Consider the following 22,925-nt stretch of genomic DNA (forward strand, 5'->3'; position numbering starts at 1 on the left):
ATTTTTAATCAACTCCATCTGAGAAGTTTAATATTGGTGAGAAGCTGCTAATAAAGCCATTCACAGGCTTAAATTATACCTCTGAGTAAAGTGACCAAACTTGCTGGTCTGGGTACAAAAGTGGGTTGAGCCAGACCAGCATCATAATGGGCTGTGTTTCACGAGCTGTGAAAAGCTGTATCCTTGATATACAGGAGAGCAGAGAGTGGATACTATGCTCTGGTCAGAAGAAGAGGTGGATGTATGTGGAACATTTATGTCAACAATCTACACAATAGTTTGCTGATGGTTTATAAAGGATTTTATCCAAAAATGGCAGCTTCTTGGGGATTTACACTTTTTCTCTGCGTGCTGCTGATGGTGTGTAGAGGCTTGAGCCTTGCGGATGAAGATCCAGATCAAACCTTATCAAGCAGTGGTCAAGTAAAAGCCCTTAATCCAGAAATAGACAATGCACTGAGCTCAAACCATGGAACAACTGGAGAAGGTGGCCATGCAGTGGAGCCCATCACTACACTGCCTATTGTGTCCTGGAAGTGGCATCATGTCACCACCCCGTACCTGGTGGCCCTGTGGATCCTGGTTTCCTGGCTCTGCAAACTTGGTGAGTCCTGCAAAGTCCTGTTTCTGCAAGGCTCCGCTCTCCCCTCATCAACCAGAAACCCTGGAAAAGCTATTTTTGCACAAAGCTATTAAAACCTATTTTAGCTAGAATTTTACACTCAATTTGAATATCTATTGTGTAGAACACAGATAGAAAAATAATGAGAATTTAAAAAAAAATTTAACTATTTGCTGCTATCTACATTGTTAATTGGTGATTTTGTCTCCACACCTTAGGGGTTAAAGTGGGATTCAGTAGGTGGGATGTTATAGCAGTGCAGAAAAGAAAATAATTGTAGAACATAGAAGTAGGTCCCAATAATTTCCAGATTTCTTTGCCTGCAGTCTGTGAGCAGCAGAGCTGTGCTGCTACTCTTTGTAGATTCCATCCATCCATTGTCTTCCACTTATATAAGCAGATGTAACATGAACTACCGTAACTGATTTCCCACTCCTAGACAGTGTAAACCTCTTAGACTGACCATGAACACTATCGCTGCTCTACACCAACCCAACATTCAATTTAACTCAATTTACTCTTATAGCGCCAAATCACAACAGTCGCCTCGGAGCATTTTAGATTATAAGGTAAAGACCGTACGATAATATAGAGAAAATCACAAAAATCTGATTATCTCCTTTGAGGAAGCACTTGTGGACAATGGAAAGGGAAAAAATGGGGAGGAAGACAGGCCAATAGACACATTATAGAAGAGAGCCGGAGATTAACCCGTTGAACCCCATTACCCCTGGTGCAAATAGGGAACACGGGCTGTACCGCCAGGTCTGTTATTCAAATATAGACATGTACAGTATCCAAAGAAATGTCAGAATCTCAGCTAAAAGTGCACAAAACAATTTCCATGATCACTAAAAACAACTAAAACAACAAGGAATTAAAGAGACACAATTTGCGGATCCCCATGTTCTCCTGATGGCATCGACACAAACAAACAATGTCTCTGCTGGAAACACAGATCTCACAGATTCCAAAACTGCAAGATCTGTCATGTTCCAACCAACATTCAATGAACCAGCACTGCAATCCAGCCACTTTTCCTGCATAGCTGCATCTCCCATGTGGGCTTCAAGAGCATCTTCCCATCATATACCGCTATTTTCTGCCTTATTTTCTTGCAAAGACGCATTATGCACCATTTTTTTTGCAAAAATGACCTCTGACAAGAAAGTTAATTTCTTCTATTCAATACCTAAGAAATTTTGACTTTTACAGATGGTGCCAAATTGTAAAATACTTAGCTATGTCTCTAATAAAACCTCTGTAAATTTGCTCTGTTTCACTTCAGCGGCACAATTCTTTCTACAGTTGATGTCTATATGTTGATCAATGCTTTCTTCAGTTTTTGGTCTACTGCAGCACATTTGAGTCGTTATATGCTATAAAAGGCAACAAAAAAACTCTTAAAAAAGGCAGTGATCACTGTTGGCCTCTCTCAGTTTTTATTACCACTGTTCTTTTTAAAGCTCAGTTTTAAAAACCTAACAATGTAACTAAGGTCCAGCCCATGCAGCAGTATATTAATGACTAACCTCGTATTGTTGATAGATTATCTATCTCAGTTGTTCTCCTGACTTAAGTTTGGTGCGTTTACAGTTTACTCCACCAGAGTGCCTATTTTGGGTCACTTTTGCCGGTCCAAGCCCGGGTAAAGGAGCAGGGTTGGAATTGTGACATTAAAAAAAAACAATAATTGCTAAAAGAAATTTAATTTGTAGTTCTAAATAAACTCTAAATGCATTTAGGACGTTTTTTACTCATTTTATGTCTCTTCCACGATGTTATTAGCATGACCAATTATGCAAATTAGGCGATGACGTCATTTAGTGACTTCTAGCGACTTGTAGGACAACCAATAGCGATTTTCCTTACTGAGGAGTTGGCAACACTGCGGGCGAGGTGCCCACCGCAGCACCCGCTGCTTGTTGAGAGTAAGAACGATACACACTTTTACGTCAAAAAGTTGTCATAAATAAGTCTCCAATAACACCAGAGAAAGTTGCCAGATTAGTCGCTAGTCGCTTTTTACAAAAAAAGGTCGCTAAGGGGGTCTGAAAACTCGCTAAATATAGCGACAAAGTTGCTAAGTTGGCAACACTGCATGTGGCTAGCTACCATAGCTGTGTAGCTAGCCACCACGTAGAACATCATTAAAAACCAGCTAGCCCAACTTTAGCAACCTTACAAATGTCACTACTGTTTAGTGTTCTAGGTTCATTAATGTCTGAAGTGATAGTAGAGCTGTACATTTTCAAAAATCCCTCATTCAGAACATGGTATATTATGTTTAGGTGGAAACTAGCGAGCTAACTCCTTGCTAACTTTGAACTCCGTTAAATTTGATAAATCCTGTTTTCATGGATGCCTGGATGTTCAAAATGTGTTAATTACATAAATAAAATGTAATTTTCTCTATAGCACTTCATGGATTTCATAAGAAACACACTGTAGTTGTTCACACAAAGCATAAAGGTAAAAAACAATATATACAGTGTTATCTTCATTTTAGATGGTGGTCAGAGGACCCGGTGGCGCCAGTGTCCGGCAGCCTCGCCTCTCTCAGTGCGCCCCGGGGCGGCTGTGGCTACAATGTAGCTTGCCATCACCAGTGTGTGAATGTGTGGATGACTATATATGTAAAGCGCTTTGGGGTCCTTAGGGACTAAGTAAAGCGCTATACAATACAGGCATTTACCATTTACTATTTAGGGACCTGAAGTGGAGTTTGGACCCAGAAACGGCTAATGACATCAGAAATAATAACTGGATGATTAAGCCCCACAAGTGTTAGCTTTATTTTGATACCAAAAATTGTTAACACAGAGTTTGTAACTGTAGAGATTCTAAAATACTATTGTAATTTTTCTTTTTTCTTTTTTTTAATTGTCTACCCCGCGCCTGCATTATTTAATCACCAAAACTTAATACAAATTTCCTCTCTGTTTCAGTATTACTCTCAAAGCCAGCAGACTTTATACTCTTTGTTCTAGGTGGAATTTGAGTTACAGCTACCCTAGATGACGATTTTTGAACAAAGCATTTCAGAGAAATTTAATTCACAGGTACTTAGAATGTCACTACAAGGGCAACTTTAGCTGCAGTTTACGCCAAACAGGAGGAGAAAAGTGGGATCAGTGGCTGAGATTTGACCCATGTGAATTAGTTCATTTTATAAGCAGATTACATCAGTATCTCTATCTGATTAATGGATACATCTGAGCTCTTTTGGTAGTTAAATCTTGTTTCTCTCTAAGAAAAATGGTTAAATCTTACATAAGAGCTCTGCTTGTAATCAAGTACCACACATAAAAAAAAACACTGTTTTCTCTCCTGTTTCAATTTCCCAGTTTGGACATACAGTAATCAGGCAGCTCTTGTTATAGCTTCCAAGCACATACTACTGGATCACTTCACTCAATTAGAAACCTTCCTATGCAAATCTGACTGACAGGAAAAATCTAGTGTCAAATTTTCAAAATAAAAGACCACCATTACTTGTACTGTTGGACAATAATGTACACTTTAGCGTCAGGCTTTTAAACAAAACAAAACAAACAAAACAAATAAACACAAGAACAGGAAACTACCTACATTCAAATGAATGGATTGATTATTTGCTCATACTATTTAAGAATGTACTCACACTTGGCATTGCTTTTATTTTGACTGAGGGTTCTTAGACAAAACTAGGTTTGGGCTTTTGTTCTAAACTGCTTCGGTGACCTAATTTTTAATTGCAGGACCACAAAATCTTACTGAGAGCAAATTTCCTATAGAAAAGAGGGACACACATTCATGGAAAACCTTTACTAGATCAAGTTATGATCTTGATCTGTTGGTTGGCATTCATTTCAGAAAAATTTGTACAGGAGTATCATCTAACCTAACTGAGATGAGTTACGGATGAGTTTTAGACAAAAGCATTTCAGAGGATTCAGAGAATCGACCCAAAGTTTTGCACAATTACTCCGGCAACTTGAGCTGCTGCTGTCTAGAACTGATAGGGATGGGCGGTGTCACTGGATGAACTTTTATTTTAATGAGTGTTTTCTAACTGATGAATTTGATCATTTGCTCTCAGTGATTACTGGGTTTAAGTTTAAGGGAAATGGGCCATGGAACTGTGGACAATGTAAAAATATGAACAGGGGTTGTGTGCGGCAGGCAGGAATGGAGGACCCAGTATGAAGACTCCAGGATGCAAAAGGTAAACTCAAAACTCAGCTTTACTGCTGGAAATCAGAAAAACAGAAAACTAACTAAACTGGAAACACTCGTGAAGCTAAAAAGGCAGACAGACAGGACATGACACTGGATGGAAGAAAACAAAGGGGTTAAATACACAAGGAATGACGAGTGCACAGGAAACACAACTGGGGCTAATTGCGCACAACGAGACAGATGATGAAAAGCCTAATATAACACATGAGACGAGGTACCTTCAAAGTAAGAGAGGCAAAAGCAGAACATGGCGCACACAGACAGGAGACAACCAAATTAAAACGGGAAGTAACAGGAACACACACACACACACACAGACCAGACCCAGATAGACACGACACAGACGAGTCCGGGAAAGAACAGACATGAAAACACAACAGACAACAAAACACAAGGACACAGGGAAGGCAGTTTCTCAAGAACCTATTTCCTCTTTACAGATTAACAGTGCTGTCTTTCTTCCAGCATGCTTGGTACTAACTGAAGTACAATGGACAATAAATGCAGGGTCAACTATTTGTGCTTTTTCAAGAAAAAGCTTCTTTATAGCCATCGGAGTATAACACAATCTATTCAGCTAGCAAGCAAAAGACCAGCGTTAATGGATTTCACCTTCTTTGGTGCAAACGAAAGTGACAATGTTGCACTGCAGTGGCAACGAGAAGACAACCTCCAATCAGTGCAGCTAGAATGTCACTAATCTCACCATGAGTGACAGAGATACTTGCAAAAAGCAAAACTAGAGAAAAAACAATCAGGAAATAATAGAAAATCAATAAAGAGATTTTAAATTTGAGTCTCAGTCACACACAAATTTGTACAAGCACCTTTTATGTCTAAGTACTTTCTTTCTAATTTTTGGAGGTTGTCTTCCTGTTGTCGGTGCACGGGTTATCACTGTTATGTGCACCAAAGCAGGTGAAATGGATCCTGCTTCCTAACTGCACAGACTGATATATAGAAGGTTTATCTGTATGTTATATTTTAATGATCAACTCTTCATCCTCATCATTATAGTAACTTATACTTGACTCCTAACTCGGTTATGTCTCAGATACCAAGTGATCAACCCAAATCCCTCACCTGCTGAAACAATTAATTTTATGTAAAATAGGGTTCTTGAAAAAGCTCATGGACCTCAGCATGCAGTTTAACCACAGTGTCTGGAGAAAACCATCCTGGGCATGGAGAAATGTTTACAGTTTATATAGGTGTAAATGATATAGAGTGACCCTGGCAGGGTTACTGAAACAGCTCCAATTCAAGGACAACATTTCAGACACTTACTGTCAGTCTAATTTATAATAAAAATCTTAAATCTCTAATATTCTATAATATAATGCATAATTTTGCTAACACTGAAACTTATTTATCTGAAATTTATTAATTTAGTTTATTGTGTTGTTTAACAACATTTAATCCTTAAGCGTTGGGACCACAAATGACAAATTTTGTTGAGCACAGAGCCTGAGATGAAAAATACCACACAACAGTCTTGAAGTGTAGCTACTGTTCCTCCCACACTGAAAACAACCTTCATCTGACCATCGTCTGAGTGCTTGCTGTGGTGGAGACCTGCGGTCAGAATGACTGAAAAGTCAAGTCACTACTCAGTGACATTATCATTTCTTAATAATGGGAGGGGAGTTCACGCTCGACTGTGCAGCTAAATGTTCTTAAAGCACACACACACACACACTAGTAGATAGCAGGTAACCGAGTGGTCATTTTTATTGTATAAAAATACAGTACAGATTTATGACAGAGAAACTTTTTTTTTTAGTTTCTTATGCAAGGCTTTCACACTCACCCCCACTCACACCTGTGCCAACAAGTCATCTAACCAATGAGGCTATTGTCCCTATCCTTCCACCTGAGGACCCGGCCTACGTCACGAGCTCCCTCTGTGGAGTGAAACTCTGCCGTCTGCTCCTTGCTATCTAATATATCACCGGGCACTGACGTAAACTCTTCTGTTTAATTATTTTCTGTTTGACGTTTATTCAGCTGTGTGAAAACCCCGGAGGAACCCTCCCGAGGGATTAATAAAGTTAAATTTAATTTAATCTAATCTAAGAACTTTAATCTCAACCAAACCGATTTAGTCACCAACAAATAAAACACTGAAAAAAAAAAACAATAAGATTTTTAAGTTATCAAAGTGACTTATATATCACGTTTAACCCGAGTAGCGAAAGACCGCGGGGGTTTGAAGACGATGTGTCAGTCGGCTTAGATATTTGAAGTTTACACAGCTACATTCTCACCTGAAAATATGTTAAAAGTTTTTTTGCGACCCAGAAAGAGAAATAAGAGTAATATTAAAACTAAGCAGCTGCCGCCATTGTTGGAAACTGGAATTGGCTGGGCCGCGCTATGAATTCTGCAATATGGTTTTTCAATTTTGTTGTCCGGGTGGAAAATCGGGATTTTCGGGAGGGGCACTGAAATTCGGTATTCTCCCGGAAAAATCGGGAGGGTCATGTATGGTTGTGGCAACATCACTAACCTTGTCAAACACCTCAGAGTAAATCATATCACAGAATATGACGAGCGTATGTTGAGGCGAACTGAAGAGGATGAGAGAGTCAGGTGCTGCTAGGGCGAGACAGACGTTTCTCACTGAGTCCTTTAGTGCTGCAGGCAGGCAAGATGTTCAAATAGCGCACAACTTCAGTTTTTTTATTTCTATATGATGAACTCTGCATTATTAAGTGATAAGAACAAGTAATCTGATGTCCTGTAATCATTATGACACTATAATTTGAGATACAATAAATAAAATAAGTTTATCGGATCAGTATCGTCGATACCACCCTGAATATTACTTGGTATCGGATCGGAAAGAAAATCAGTGGTATCGCACATCACTAATAAAAAGAACAAATGTTAAAAAAAATTCCTTGAATATGAAGGCACTTTTTTCAGCAACCTGCCAGTGACTTGCTCTGCAGCCATCAGAATCACATTTGGTAATGATAAACACAAATTAAATATAAAAAGAAATAACCATGTTTCCATTTATACATTTATTTTAATATAGGTTTTTTTTGCTTTTTGTTTTTTTGCCAAAGCAGCGGTGAGCCGCTGGTAATGGGTAAAAGAGTCTCAGATTTGAGACCGTGGAGTTAGTAGAACTAAAGTACATTAAAACCAGCCAACTGTTATGAATTAACACTGTTCACCTTCTGTCTGTCCCCAGGAGTCTGTAATTGTAGGCTAAATCATTCTCCCCACACGAGCAGCACTGTGTGTGAAGCTTGCAGCAGCTGGAGTTGAGCCAACGCAACACTCCTGTTACAATATTGTCACAGTGTATGCCAATACAGGTGGATTTTGGCTTCGTTAACTCTCTGTTTCATTTAATTTACATTATATATTTGAAATTACAGTCTCTGACATTGCATTCGCCTTGTAAGTTGGACAAAGTCATACGTTTTTTTGTTTTGGCACAAAAATCCCCCTGCAGCATCACTTAGTAAAGTAAAGACAAAACAAATGATTAAGCTTCTTAACTGAGTCAGGAGTGTTTTGTGCCCTTCTGAAGTCACTGCTCCAATATGTAATGATAGGAGCTTATTTAGGGACTGCTTTACGACACCTTTGTTATTTCTTCTTCGTTAGGGTCAGCTGTGTTTCAGGTGGTAGAGCAGATCATCTACTGATCAGAGGGTACTTGGCCAAGACAGTGAACACTGCATTCACATGTGTGTGATTGGGAGACTTAGATTAGTAGTAGGAAGCACTTTGAGTGCTTAACAGAGGAGAAAGGTGCTATGTAATTTCAAGGGAGTCTTTAACTAAGACTGCGTAAGGTCGGTGTCAATCATTACTAAGGAGTGAAACTGGTGGAAATGTTCCTAAACTAAAGGTATTCATTCAACAACACTAACAATATCATGACAAACTGGAGTGGACGGGACCGGAAAGTACAAATGTAGCAATGACCGGAGAATGTTTCAAATGTCACTGAATAACCGAATGACATCCTTTGCTCCTTCTTAAACTCTTCAACCACACACTCATACATGACCTTACTCATAGAGGAGTAGTGAACTTATAAAAAGGCTGAGTCCAGTCCTGATACAGACTGTGTCAGGACTGAGGACACAAAGTCGCAGACAGAGTGTTGAATATTGTGAGGGTAGGAAGCCATTGGCAGAGGTGTTGTTTATTTATTTTTACCTCTTGAGGTAATACAGGCACGAGAAGGCTTCTTTTCTTCAGTCAGTTTATTTTTTTCAAATGCTACGCTGTGGATATGCACTCTTCTGGCTGTTGGAGTCAGTGTTGTTGATCTGCGTTGTGTCATCAGTGAAGGGTGAAGCTGTGGTAACACGTGAGGGGTCCCACCTGAAGCTGTCCGAATCCAGTCACTCGAATGAGTCTCAACATGGCCACAGCTCCAATATTACAGGAATACCCATCATTAGCTTTAAGTGGCACCACGTGGAGACCCCTTATTTAGTGGCTTTTTGGGTACTGGTGTCATTTTTGGGCAAACTGGGTATGTAATACATATTGTAGAATATAAATATGATAAAAAAAATTTATATGCTCTGTTTATTACACGAGATGATAAAAGAAAAGAAGAAGTATAGTTTGCCTCTTGCAAACAGAGAAGGTAATGTGGAGCAAGTTTTCACTTTTGGTAGCTGAAATCCTCTAAATGAATAGCTCAGGCTTATAAAATATAAATATACAGATAAAAACACAGAGGTGAAAAATTGTATACTTGATACAAGTTTCTGTAATTTAATCTTTAATTACATTTAACCTCTTAAAGCCTAAAATATGAAATGAATTCAAAATTGAGAATTTGTTGAGCCAATATAACAAATATATAACATTTTAATTTCCATAGATGACTTTTGATTTGTATCATATTTGCTACATCTGGCATTTAAAAAATGCTGAAGAATGTATCTTGAATAAAATTTCTTTAGGTTTTTCACTGATAAAGGAGAAGTCTCAAAAACTCATAAAAAAAACTGCACATATCAAACATGATACACCAGGATTTAAGAGGGTAAATATAAACATGCAGAACAGAAGTGTAACCCCGTGAGGTGGAAATTGGTTTACCGCTGTGGGACAGTAGGGTTTATTGTTAAATAAACTTTAATGGCACTTCCTCTGCCCATTAATCATGAGGCTATCTTTAGTTATGCAGTGGGGTTTCATTCATCCGCCACGCTGGTTAATCATGTGCTTTCGTGTTTTATTTTAGATGAGCACTACAGTTAATCATTTGCAAATGTTACAACCTCACAAGCGTTTTACATTTGTGGTTCAGTAAAGTGAACCAAAGCTTTGAATGTTTGCCAGCTCCAACCTGACTACAAGCAGATTAATGTAAAATCAAAAGTTATTACTATTGATTCATGGCTTTTATCTTTTTTTTTTTTTTTTAAATCTTGTTTTCTCTTCTCAGTCATTGAGGCCAACCATCATGTCACCAGCGTTATACCTGAGAGCGCTCTGCTCATCTGTTTTGGCTTCATTTTGGGTGGCATGATTTGGGCTGCAGACAAGGTGCAAACCTTCAGGCTGACCCCGACAGTCTTCTTCTTCTACCTGCTGCCTCAAGTCATTCTGGATGCAGGCTACCACATGCCAAACAAGCTCTTCTTCACCAACCTGGGCGGAATCTTGGTCCATGCTGTCATTGGGACCTGCTGGAATGCTGCCAGCTTGGGGCTGTCGCTGTGGGGGTGCCAAATGGGAGGAGCCATGGGTAAGAGGGGCTTTGTAATTTCTTCGTGAATGCACCAGAGAGAGATCTAATATGATTCCTGTACATCACAAAAGGTTGATTCTGTTCATCTGGAAATTCAGTGGGAGAAACATTTTGACACTCATCCAAGTGACTTCTTCAGTCTCAGCTGACTACAGGTTTTCCTAACCCAAACAGTACATTTGCACAATAACTGAAACAATGTTATTTGATTCAGAGATGGTCTTTCCCTTTTCACATAAATGGCCTCCTTGACTCCGCGCTCAAACCAGCGCTCCTCCCTGTCCAGAATGTGTAAATCCTCATCATTGAAAGACTGTCCATTTGCCTGTAGGTGGAAATAGACTTCCTTCTGTGTTGTGCCATCCGCTTCACAAGAGGTTGTTTGGTTTCCTCAGTGTCTAAATCATGGCAATCCTCCTGGCACTTAGCGCACTCTACATTACTCTGTTTGTGTCGGGGGATCCGATCATTGGGGTGGACCGTTTTTTGGCGCAGTGTGTTTTGGGGTTTAAAGCCACTGAGGTGTTGTGTTTAGAAAAAATGTGTCTGTGAATCAAGGAGGGGGCTGTGTCTCACAATGCTGTGATTGCCGCCATTCCCCAACTTTCTGTGAATGGTACTCATAGGCATTGATCAATGGTCTTTGATCAATGGTCATGACAATTTGCACATTAATGATCAAGGACTTGACCTCCCAGCCCATTGTTCATTCAGTTGGCTAGTTTCCATTATTATTCAAATGTACTGTTTATAAGATTGGGGATGTACAGATGTACAGAATCAACCTTTTGGGATTTACTTACCTGGATGATTGAGCATCAAGGCATTTCCTGTACAGGTGACCTGGACATCGGTCTGCTGCAGTACCTTCTTTTCGGCAGTCTGATGGCTGCTGTGGACCCCGTGGCCGTCATCGCTGTGTTTGAGCAGGTGCACGTTAACGACGTCCTCTTCATCATGGTGTTTGGAGAGTCGCTGCTCAACGACGGTGTAACAGTGGTTCGTATGCATCATTGCTGTCTTTAGCATTACTTAAGTAACATAACCTGTGAGTTTGGTGAGACATCTGTCATAGGCATGTCCACTTTGAAGACATGAAGTGTAAAGAAAGTAAACATTCCAGCACTTCAGTTTAAGTGGTTTTACTCTAGCTGATGTCTTGCCATCTTATCTGAGCTTCTCTGGTCAATATAGGTGTTTCTGAACAGTCTGGAGTTCATTTGATACGAATCATGAAGTTCCACCCCATTCACTGCTGAAACTTGAAAGTTTGCACACCTTTTAAAATTACAATGTTAGAAACCCGTGACTTTATCGTTAGAAGTGTGACCTTCTCAGAAGCATAAGTGCTATATCATATTGCTCCTTAAAGGAGAGGTGTACTATAAAACTGAATACATGTCTTAGAGAACTGAATTAAGCTTAAAATTGAAAGTAAAATAAAAATGAACTAATTAATTAAATGTGGACAGAATTTGTCAATCAGAGATAATTCATCTCATAAATCAAGACACAATGCTCTCCCTTATATAAGATGCCTTTATAGGTTAAAAGTATCATTATCAGTATTGGTATACTGGCAATGTATTTACTTTATTTCTGGCCCTTTATTGTATTGATATAATCTGTAATTGGAGTTCAACACCTGTGGCGTAAGTGAATCACTCAGGACTCACTCTCTCCCTCCCTCCTGTGCTGAATCATAGAGCGAACGAATCACTCAAGACTCACTAACCCCCTCCCTCCTGTGCTGAATCGTAGGTGTAAGCCACAGGTGTCGAACTCCAGGGCTCGAGGGCTGGTGTCCTGCAGGTTTTAGATGTGTCCTTGATCCAACACAGCTGATTTAAAAGGCTAAATGACCTCCTCAACATGTCTTGAAGTTCTCCAGAAGCCTGGTAATGAACTAATCATTTCATTCAGGTGTGTTGACCCACAGTGATATCTAAAACCTGCAGGACACCAGCCCTCGAGGCCTGGAGTTCGACACCCCTGGCGTAAGCGAATCACTCAGGACTCGCTCACCCCCTCCCTCCTGTGCTGAATCATAGAGCGAACGAATCACTCACTCACCCCCTCCCTCCTGTGCTGAATCATAGAGCGAACGAATCACTCACTCACCCCCTCCCTCCTGGCTCACAGCTTCTTCTTCTTCTTGGTTGGCAACCAATGTTAAGGCACATTACCGCCCCCTGGCTCACATTTCAGTGGACATTTAGATGAGAAAATATATATTTAACACATTTAAGGAAAATACTAATAAAATAAAAAAAATGTTTATTTAGCAATTTTGATAGGAAATTGCTTCATTTTAGAAATGTTTTTGCTCTTTTTTTTCTCTATAAAATAGTTGTTTTCTTTTAGAATCATTCATCTTAGCAGTAGGATTTACATGAAAAGAGAAACAAATTAAGTTTGAGTGAAAATGTACATTTTTTGCACTCTCTGGTCAACTGACTCAGTGAATCAAATGACTCAAAAAACCCGATTTACTTTGGTGAGTGAGTCATTAAAACTCGATTCAGTAAAAAGAATCAAATTTACCCATCACTAATGTAAGTCCCCTTCAATTAAATGGAATTTATTTTCATTTCATTTATATGAAATAGCCATGTGATTATCAGCAGTTACCACGCCTACCTAGCCACATCAGAGTCATTTTCCATCCTCCGTTATAGACCCACCTACAGACACGTGACTGGACAGACACCACATGCAGTAAATCTGGGCCCACGTGGGTTTTAGCCTTGCAAGGTCTGATTGGTTGAAGTAACGTGAACGTGGCATTGTTACTGTGATTCTATTGGCTCAAACAATTAAAAAAAGATGCCAATCATGCAAATTGAACAAAAGAGACCAAAGTTACAGCTCCTCAGAGTTTAAAGGGCCAGAGACCAATTAAATGCTCCATGCACACGGCAGAAAAGGGCCATTACCATGTAGATGTGTCGTTAAATCTTCAAAAAAAATATATATATATATTTAAAAAAAGCATTTTTAGGCCTGTTAATAAAATCAATTATTTCTGCTCTTAAATACCTAAAAAATTCAACTGGCATGGTGTCCAATTGTGTGCCAAAATTAGACATTTTTGTACAACATGTGGATATTCATGTATTGACAGTGCTGTAATTTTTCACTGTTTCACTTTACAAACATAAATCCTTGCACAGATGATGTTTATATGTTGGTTACTGAATTTCTGTAATGAAATGTGAACTGAGGCATATTTTAAAAGGGTTATATGCTAAAAAAAAAAATTAGGTGAGGATAAATTCTATTGACTTTTTCTGTGTTCCAGTCTCAGTAACTTTGACACAGTAATATCTGCTTCAATATTTACACCTCTGATGAAATTTCACAAGTGTTAGCTTTATTTTGATACCAAGATTGTAAGGACAGAGTTTGTAATTGCAGAGAAATAATCAATTAATTTGGGCATTGCATTTTCGAGCAGGAAGCTCAGAAACCCCTTTGGGGCTTAAGAGGTTATATTTACCCACAAATACTTGAGCTATACTTAAGGTAAGCACACTACTTTTTACAGGAAACAAGAAAAATAATTATACTATAAGTAAATTTAAGTACTATGTAAGTAATTTTAAATAGTAGTTGGAAATTTTTAGTTTTGCATGACTTCATGTGCTTTAAAGGAACTAAGAAATAATTACACTGCAAGTGTTTTAAGTAGTGTATAAATAATTTTAATAGATCCTTATTAAGTGGTAATTCGTGGAAAAACAATGAAATATTTCCCAACATCAGGTCTTATTATGGAGAGACTTACCTTGCCTAACTTCCAGGTATTTCATAGGAAAGGAGACGTTCTGTTCTAATACACGTGTTGTGACTGTGACAGAAAAAAAAATTAAGTTAGATGTGGCTCCATCATTATAAGGTCACAAAGGCCTACACATTTGGTGGTATTCATTTATTTTTTGTAACTTGGTACGCTTGGTACTTATCACATCCACAGGACTTCCATCAATGCACATTAACACAACGATGATTAAATAAAGTCGTAAAAAGGCAGTATCAATCTACTCTGTAAAACTGCCCATACCCCCAAAAGGACAGTGTAGCTACAATGTAATACTGTTTGTTTTTGCACAACAAAAACCTGTTACCCCTTACTCTAGTATGTAGTACTTGTAGGTAAATATAATTACTTTGCAATTTCAAATAAAATACGTCGAAATTCCATTTAATTACAGGGGAATTGCACCCTTTGTCATGGGTCCTTCTTTACTGCTAAATGACCAAACATTATTTTTTCTTCTTCATCTCTTAGGTGCTCTTCAATGTGTTTGATGCATTTGTGTCACTGGGAGGACCTAAAATTGATGCTGCAGAAATTATCAAAGGAATAGGTAAGATATGACATTTATTAAGCTGTTAATAGAGGATTTGCCTGTGTATGGGTTATAAGCACTTACAGTCACGTCTGGCTAAGCAGAAATTGTTTTTTTGTTTCTTTTTACAGCATTTTTTTGTTCAGTATTATGAGCTTCTTCATCAAAATGCATTGACCATTTCAAGCCACCACGATGCTTTTATTGGCATTGGCTGGGAACTGACCTCCCAGTTCCTTCAGTGGTGCTAGTTTCAGTTGTTATGCAAATGTACTGTTTATAAGATTGGGGAAACCTGCAGTCAGCTCAGACTGAAGAAGTCACTTGGATGAGTGATGAAACGTGTCTCCCACTGAAAACACTACATCCAGATGAAAAGAATCAACTTTTGGAGATGCCTTTATTTACTCTTTTTTTTTAGCAGAAGCCAGTTAGGACAGTAGGGAGTAGAGGCATGTAAACAGATGCAATAAAAAACATAACAAAGCCTAAAAGTAGATTTTTACACATTTCCCCCTTTCTCTACAGTTTCCTTTTTTGTGGTTGCATTTGGCGGTTCCCTTGTGGGCCTTGTTTTTGGCCTACTAATTTCACTTCTGACCAGATGCACAAAAAACATCCAGATCATCGAACCAGGCTTCATCTTTGTTTTGGGATATCTTTCCTACCTGACTGCCGAGATGCTTTCGCTGTCTGCTATCCTTTCGTGAGTGTTTTACAACTGAATTTGTTTTATTATTTCTGCATCTATTTTGCATATTTTGTGAACATATTTAGATGAAAGTCTACTTTTGTGTTTCCTTTCTGTAGGATTGTCTTCTGTGGAATGTGCTGTCAGAAGTACATCAACGCAAACATGGATGAGAATTCGATCCAAACAGTCAGATACGCCATGAAGGCTTTTGCCAACGGATCAGAAACCATCATCTTTGTTTTCCTCGGCATCTCGGCCATCGATAAGGTTATCTGGGTTTGGAACACGGGCTTCATCCTACTCACGCTCCTCTTCGTCTTGGTGTACAGATTCATTGGTGAGATTTTGTCTTTTTGGGCTCAGTTTTGTGTCAAAGCATCACTGTGATGTAAAAAGTTTGTTTGTTATGCAAATACATTTAGATAGACTGAAACACTAAAATGCATTCAAAACTCATGAAGATTCATTTGAAGATATTTTGTGAGTCTTTATATAAGACTGTGTGTTTGTGTTCGTACTGCAGGTGTGTTTTTCCTCACCTGGATCCTCAACAGGTACAGGCTGGTGCCCTTGGAGTTTGTAGATCAGGTGATTATGAGCTACGGTGGCCTACGAGGAGCTGTTGCATATGGCCTGGCTGTGATGCTGGATGAGAATAAGATAAAAGAGAAAAACCTGATGGTCTGCACTACACTCATTGTGGTGTACTTCACTGTCATCTTGCAGGTGAATTTGTCACTTTTTCTTAATTAGTTAACTATCTTTTTCGAAGAAAAAAAAAGGCTTCTGGCAGTAGCTTAGCTGTTCCTGGGACTGCACTCCTTTGGACATTTGATGTTGTGTCTGGAATCTGCTGGAGTCACTCTTCAAAGTTTAGGGTCTCGGCTCCTAATGCTAATGTAGGTAAGTATAGTGATAATAAGACAGCTGAACCAAAGTCCAGCTTCTGGAGGCTCAATGAGCAATGAAAAGAGGAGCTTGCAGCTCACATGCAGCTTGGTTACCTGGACGTTGGCCTCCATGGCAAGATTCTCTGCACCTCTCTGAAATCTATTCCTTGGAATGGCCTGCAAGTAAGCCCACAGAATCAATATTGCTTTCATGCCCTTGTATTACAGGTATTACTTACAGGTCTAACTATAGTGCTCTCACATGAACCCACATCATGTCATTTCTCATTTCTGTGTTTACAGTAAAGCCTGTAAAACCTTATTGCTGTTTGTTTTTGTGTCTGCCCTTGGGTCCACTTCCTTGTACTGGCCTCTGGGCCCCTTCTGACATGAAAGTAAAGAAGTACCAATAAAAATCACCAATAAAAGCATTAGGAGCTGTCACTCCCAAACAAATTCCAGGCACAACATCAGAGGTCTCTCTCCAAAACAAAGTAGTCCTAGGAACAGCTAAGATACAGAGAACCCTGTCCTCTACCCGGTCTCTGTTAAAGCTCATGAACTTACCACCCCCCCTAACACTATTGCATTCCTGCTTGACATTGTTGCAGGGAATAACAATGAAACCTCTGGTCATGTGGCTTAAAGTAAAGAGAGCTGCAGTGACTGAGGTTTCGCTCCTAGAGAAATTGACAAACAAGGTAAATCTAAAACGAAAAACCTCTCGTTTCACCTACACAACCATTTTCTATCCAGTTATTGCTGAGTCCTTCTCCTTTCTTTAGATGTTTAATCACACTCTGGTTGCCATAGAAGACATATCAGGACAAATAGGACACAACTACATGAGGAGCAAGTATGTACAAGACTTGACACGTAATTTGAAAATATCTTCTCATTTTAAAATAAACTTTAAAATAAGAATTTCGTTTCCTTTTTGCAAAGGTGGAAGTATTTTGAGGAAAACTGGATGTCATGGATTTTGATGAAGCCGTCTGCAAGGAAGAAACAAGACCAAGTCTTTGATGTCTTCCATCAGCTGAACCTCAAGGATGCTATGGAATATGTGACTGAAGTGAGCATCATTTTGCTAAAGTACTCATTAAAGAAAACTGATAAAACTGCCACATAGAAAGAAAGCATGGTCTTCTTCTGTTCCAGGGTGAGCGGAGGGGCTCTCTGGAGTTTGTCCGTAATGAAAATTCCATTATTGACTTCAAGAAAAAGTCTGAAAGTGAATCCTTCGATATCAACAATGCAAATATGTCAAATGATCATGGTGCAATGTCCACTACAAGGTGAGCAATCTAGATTTTTATGACAATAGGAGAAGAGCAAAAAGTAGACTTAAAAGTCAGTATAGGATCATGTTGTGAAATCAAATGCACTGCAACTATTAGTTAGATTAGATTAACAAACATCTTCTATGCCTGAAGCTTCAATTTGCCACTGTGCTGTAAAATGGAAACCAGAGTTAATGTACTACTTTAATATTGTTATATTACTTTATACCGCTGACATGATTTGGTTTGCTTCTTAGTAGAGATCCCATTCCATCAGTGAGCCTGGAAATGCATGAGCAGATCATGAAGGCTGTGAGGGAAGCTGAGGCAATTAACGCTCACCACCTTCTGGATCAGCATCTCTACAAGAGCAGAAAACAGGTAATGAGCACATTGAGTCATTACATCAAGGGCTTACTAAAGCACCTTAGTGCCGCGCTTCTATATAATTAGTACAATTTAACTTGTTATCAAAAGAAGAATATTTCCAGGCATCAGTGAGAACTATGCTTCAGCATACCAAGACATTTTGACCAATTTTAAGCTCTTAACTTTGTGGGAACAGTTTGAGGATGGCCCCTTCCAACATGACCGTGCACCAGTGCATGAAGTAAAGTTTATAAAGACATAGATGAGCAAGTTCAGTGTCGAAGAACTGGCCTGCACAGAGTCTTGATCTCAAAATACCAGAACATCTTTGGGACGAATTAGACCGGAGACTGCAAGTCAGGACATCCTGTCCAACATCAGTGTCTGAGTTCACTAATAAATTCCCATAAACACACCTAAACCCACGGAAAGCCTTCCCAGAAGAGTTGAAGCTGTTATAGCTGCAAAGGGTGAGCTGAGATCATATTAAACCCAAAGGATTAAGAATAGGATGTCACTCAAGTTCACATGTGTGAAGGCAGACAACCAAATACTTTTGGCCATATAGTGTAGTATATAAAGGAAGCACTGTGGTAGATGCATTCCAAAGTGGCTTGCAGATGTGCAGGAACTGTGAGCATGAGCTCAACAGATCTTCTAGTCTATTAACACAGACCTGAACCTAAGCCTAAGCTTGACTTCATGACCTGCTGTTTTTGATTTTGTGAAGGAGTATTAAGCTGTCTTCTCGTCCTCTTGTTTACAGCATCGGCACAGATTCAGTCGCAGCCATTTCGATATCAACAGAGATGAAAAAGAAGTCCAGGAGATCTTCCAGAGAACCATGAGGAATCGACTGAAGTCGTTCACGTCTGCAAAAATGGGCGTCAAACCACCAAAGACGATTGTCAAGCACACACAAAAAGAACAGCAGCAGAAGGTCATAACTTCATTTCTATATTTATTTTCTTCCTGAAGTAAAATACCACTTTTCAAAACTTTTTAAAAATGTTTTATACTATCTTTATCTCATCTTTAGACATAATCAACATTTTCAGTATTTAGATTTTTTTTATCATGTCTGTGGCTACAATGTAGCTTTCCATCACCAGTGTGTGAATGTGTGTGTGAATGGGTGGATGACTGGTTGTGTAAAGTGCTTTGGGGTCCTTAGGGACTAGTAAAGTTCTATACAAATAAAGGCCATTTGCCATTTTCCCAAAAAATCAATAGAACTGATTTTTAAGTTGGATACTGATACCAATATTTGATGGTGGTTAACAAATTTAATAGACCACCAACCGGTGCAAGATTTATAGCACAGCTGCCCTAAATTAACAGTATTAGCAATTACAGAAATCATTTTTATTTTTCTGTAGTTGATAATCCACCAGTATGCTTACACATTTGGTTGAAAGTCATATTTTTAATTCTGAAACATAATTATTCTTATTATCCACGAATTCTCAAATGTTTTACAAAAAGAAGAAAAAATAATAAAGAGCATTATGGTTTTTGGCGAAGATGCCAAATTACAGTTATTGGCATTCCTGAAGATAAATTTGTTTAAGTGGTTGAATTTTATGCTTCATTAATATCTCATTTCTCAGAAAGATCCAGTGTTTCGACTCAAATTTGGGCATCACATAATTTTTTCTTTCAGACACATGAAACATGAACAAATCTCTCAAACAGTTTTTATGTGCATTTATTTAATTGGTTGTTTACGCTCTACATAACTCTGCTTGGACCAGCTGGTTGTTGTGTTTGTGAGGGTCCAAGCAAGTGTATCGCTAACAGTGAAGTTACAGAGTTCCCTCTGGTGGACAAACTATCACGTTTCTTGTTACTTTATTCACTTTCATTTGTCAGCTGCTATAAATGCCGATACCAATCAGCCATCAAATAGCTAATATATTCCTATAATATTGGCCTACTCATAAAATTGTTGGGCTTTACTAATCTTTTATTCGAAAATTGAAGAACAACATGAGAACAAATGAATATGACTTAGAATTTCACTTTTTGAACCACAGCTAATAATCTAATGACTCGTCTTCCTGTTACAGATGCCTAATGGAAAGTCAATGGACAAGGCTAAAACCAGCTATTCTGGTGATGAGGGTTTGTATGATTGTTGGGTGTTTTTTTTTCTTCAGATTTAAAATAGGTAAGCACTTAGAGAGCCAATGAAAATCTTGTCACGTTCATTTTTAGGCTCAGAGGGAGACAGCGCTTCTGGCTATGACCAATCATACATGAGAGCCACGTACAGAGCAGGAGGTAAAACAAGTCTGTAAATCCTGTATCTAAGAGCAAACATATATTTTTCAAGAGTGACCAAGAGAGTAGCTGGTCACTATAACTGGTCACTATAGTAACTATAAACACAAATATTACAGAACCATACTTTAAATGCAATTAAGGTCAAAATAGATACAATATGAAACAAACCCCCTTCAGTGCAAAATTTACTTAAGTACCATTTTAAAAATTTAATCTTTAAAATAAAATTCTCAGTTTTCAGTCTTTCTGTTTGTGTGCTGCACCTTTCTGTGCAGCACACAGCAGGAAATAGTCATCCTCAGGCTCGCACTACTGGAAATACCGTATGTGGTTTATGTAAGGGTGAGCTGCAGGGTAAAAGTACCCGACTGTCATACATCATATGGACTTTGTACTAGTGGACTGGCAGGTTAAAGCCTGGCTAATGTTCGATTCATTTCTTTTGAACGTTTTCCTTCTAACCTGTTGGGAACAGTTTATGGCTGCAGTGCATGTGTGAAGACAGCTCATTATCGTAGAATTGCCTAATTCTGCTCCGACTCCACAAACATCTGTAAAAAATTTCCAGAGAACTGAAGCTGTGTTGAATTTAATTTATGTACACAGATGAGAAGCATCAAGCACACAGTGTCAAATCTCATAAATCCATATAGCTCGTAAAAGTACACATTTTACTGTTTTGTGAAAAAGATTATCTTATGTTGAATTTGATGTTAGCAGTAATCGTAAAAAGTTAAGACGGTTGGAAATTAGGTGGTACTAAAAAGAATTAGCTGGAAGAACATTTTTCTAGTTTAACTGGTAACAGAACAGTAACATGACTATGTCTAAAAAGATTATCTTTGAGAGGCAGAGTTTATCAGAACGAAACATGGGTAGAAGTTCATCAATCTGCAAAATGTTGTATACAGATCAAGGAACAATTTTAGAAAAATGTTCCTCAAAATAAAACGGCAAAGACTTTGATTATTTCATCACAAGACTCAGAAAATCTGGAGAAATCTCTGTGCAAAAAAACATGGCCAAAGATCCTCAACAGATTCCTGTGATGTTTGGATTAAAAACTGCATTAAAAACTGTCATGACACCGTTTAGGAAATCACAGCACGGGCTCAGAAACACCTCCACATGTTGTCTGTGAACAAAGTTAACCACGACATGCAGAAACGCAGCTCACTTGAAATGAACTGGATGGGACACATGGACACTGCACTGTTATTAGCACTCACTTCAAAAGATTGCATCTCTAATGGTATGGGGGTATATTAATGCCTATGGAAGAAAAGTGGAAGCTAGACTGTTGGAAACATTACTCTCTCCAAACTTCAGACATGTTCCTACGACCATTGAAATTGCCTTATTTTTTTCTTTTTGTCATTTTAAACCTGATACGTTCTATTATAAATTATTGTTTGCAAATCGTTGAGAACAACAGAAGCCATAATATAGAAACCTGAGGTCCTAATTCAGTTTCTTTTGTTCATCCAGCTGGGATTGAGAACCCAGCCTTCATGCCGGACCTGGACCCCATGGATTTGTTGCAGATTCCGCCTTGGCTTGGGGAGAGTGAGCTCGACAGCAGCATGGTGGCTCTGTCACATCGAGCCCAGGTGGATTTGCCAAGGACCCCAAGCAACCTGCGCCGCCTGGCCCCTCTTCGTATCAGCACTCGCTCCACTGACTCCTTCACACTGGAGAACATTCCTGACACACAGCAGATGGACAGCGATCAATTGCAGCCGCCCCCTCCTCCTCCTCGTCCTCCCAGAGACGATGGCTACGTGTAGCTGGATCCCCAACCCAAACACTCAACTCTGCCTCACTTGAATCTGGCTGCCAAAGAAACAAAACTAAACTCAGAACGTTTAACTGTGTACTCTAAGAATATTGACTAGGAAATATATTCTTTTCCATTTATGTGATAACCTTAACTCCTGTGTTTCTACACAAAACACTGACAGTTTCATGACCTGCATGTTCTTTAGACTGCTCCTGTTTTTGTTTTAGGTTCACGCTTCCCTGGGCAAAAGAAAACTGCACTTAGAGCAAAGCATGTTATTCACAGGGCATATTGAACACTATTAAATATTGTCCTGTGGCTCAATATTAACATGCAATTGCAAATCATTACTTAAGGTTGTTTTCCCTTAAATGTGATGCAACAAACAGAAGCAAAAAAAACAAAACAAAAAAAAATCCCAAATATATATTTTTGTTTAGGTCTCAATAATAAAAAATAGGATTTAAAATAATAATGACTGAAAATTGATTCTCAATCAATAATATATGGACATGCTTGTGTTTTTCCTCAGAATTGCAACTGAGGTTAAATAATAAACTTGAATAATAAAACAGTTGTAGAAATGTCACATATATGATGAGGCAATATATTTATTTGTGAATCTAGTGCATCTCGAATATATATATATATATAGACTGTAATCATTTAAATATGGATTTAAAAAGAG

General features: G+C 38.7%; 1 protein-coding gene across 3 annotated transcripts; it reads left to right on the plus strand.

Annotated features, from left to right (window-relative positions):
- Window positions 1–312: 312 nt before the first annotated feature.
- Window positions 313–22,253, plus strand: LOC308384020 (sodium/hydrogen exchanger 3-like; the record flags this gene model as incomplete). 3 transcript variants are annotated; one of them, XM_080862317.1, is made up of 16 exons in its annotated part: window positions 313–604; window positions 10,278–10,580; window positions 11,422–11,582; window positions 14,875–14,953; window positions 15,464–15,641; window positions 15,746–15,966; window positions 16,153–16,355; window positions 17,131–17,220; window positions 17,305–17,375; window positions 17,465–17,594; window positions 17,681–17,817; window positions 18,060–18,183; window positions 18,938–19,111; window positions 20,241–20,295; window positions 20,389–20,454; window positions 21,946–22,253. In XM_080862317.1, the coding sequence occupies 16 exons, from the start codon at window positions 313–315 to the stop codon at window positions 22,242–22,244; spliced, it is 2,583 nt and encodes an 860-aa protein (XP_080718443.1). In that variant the 3' UTR covers window positions 22,245–22,253. The 3 variants fall into 3 exon arrangements, with proteins under 3 accessions (XP_080718443.1, XP_080718444.1, XP_080718445.1); XM_080862318.1 differs by lacking the exon at window positions 313–604 and adding an exon at window positions 8,955–9,350; XM_080862319.1 differs by lacking the exon at window positions 313–604 and adding an exon at window positions 8,955–9,350 and having other exon boundaries at window positions 18,063–18,183.
- Between the last annotated feature and the right edge of the window lie 672 nt (window positions 22,254–22,925).

This window comes from Rhamphochromis sp. 'chilingali' (genome assembly GCF_963969265.1).
Source record: "Rhamphochromis sp. 'chilingali' genome assembly, chromosome: 17".
NCBI classification, from domain to species: Eukaryota; Metazoa; Chordata; class Actinopteri; order Cichliformes; family Cichlidae; genus Rhamphochromis; species Rhamphochromis sp. 'chilingali'.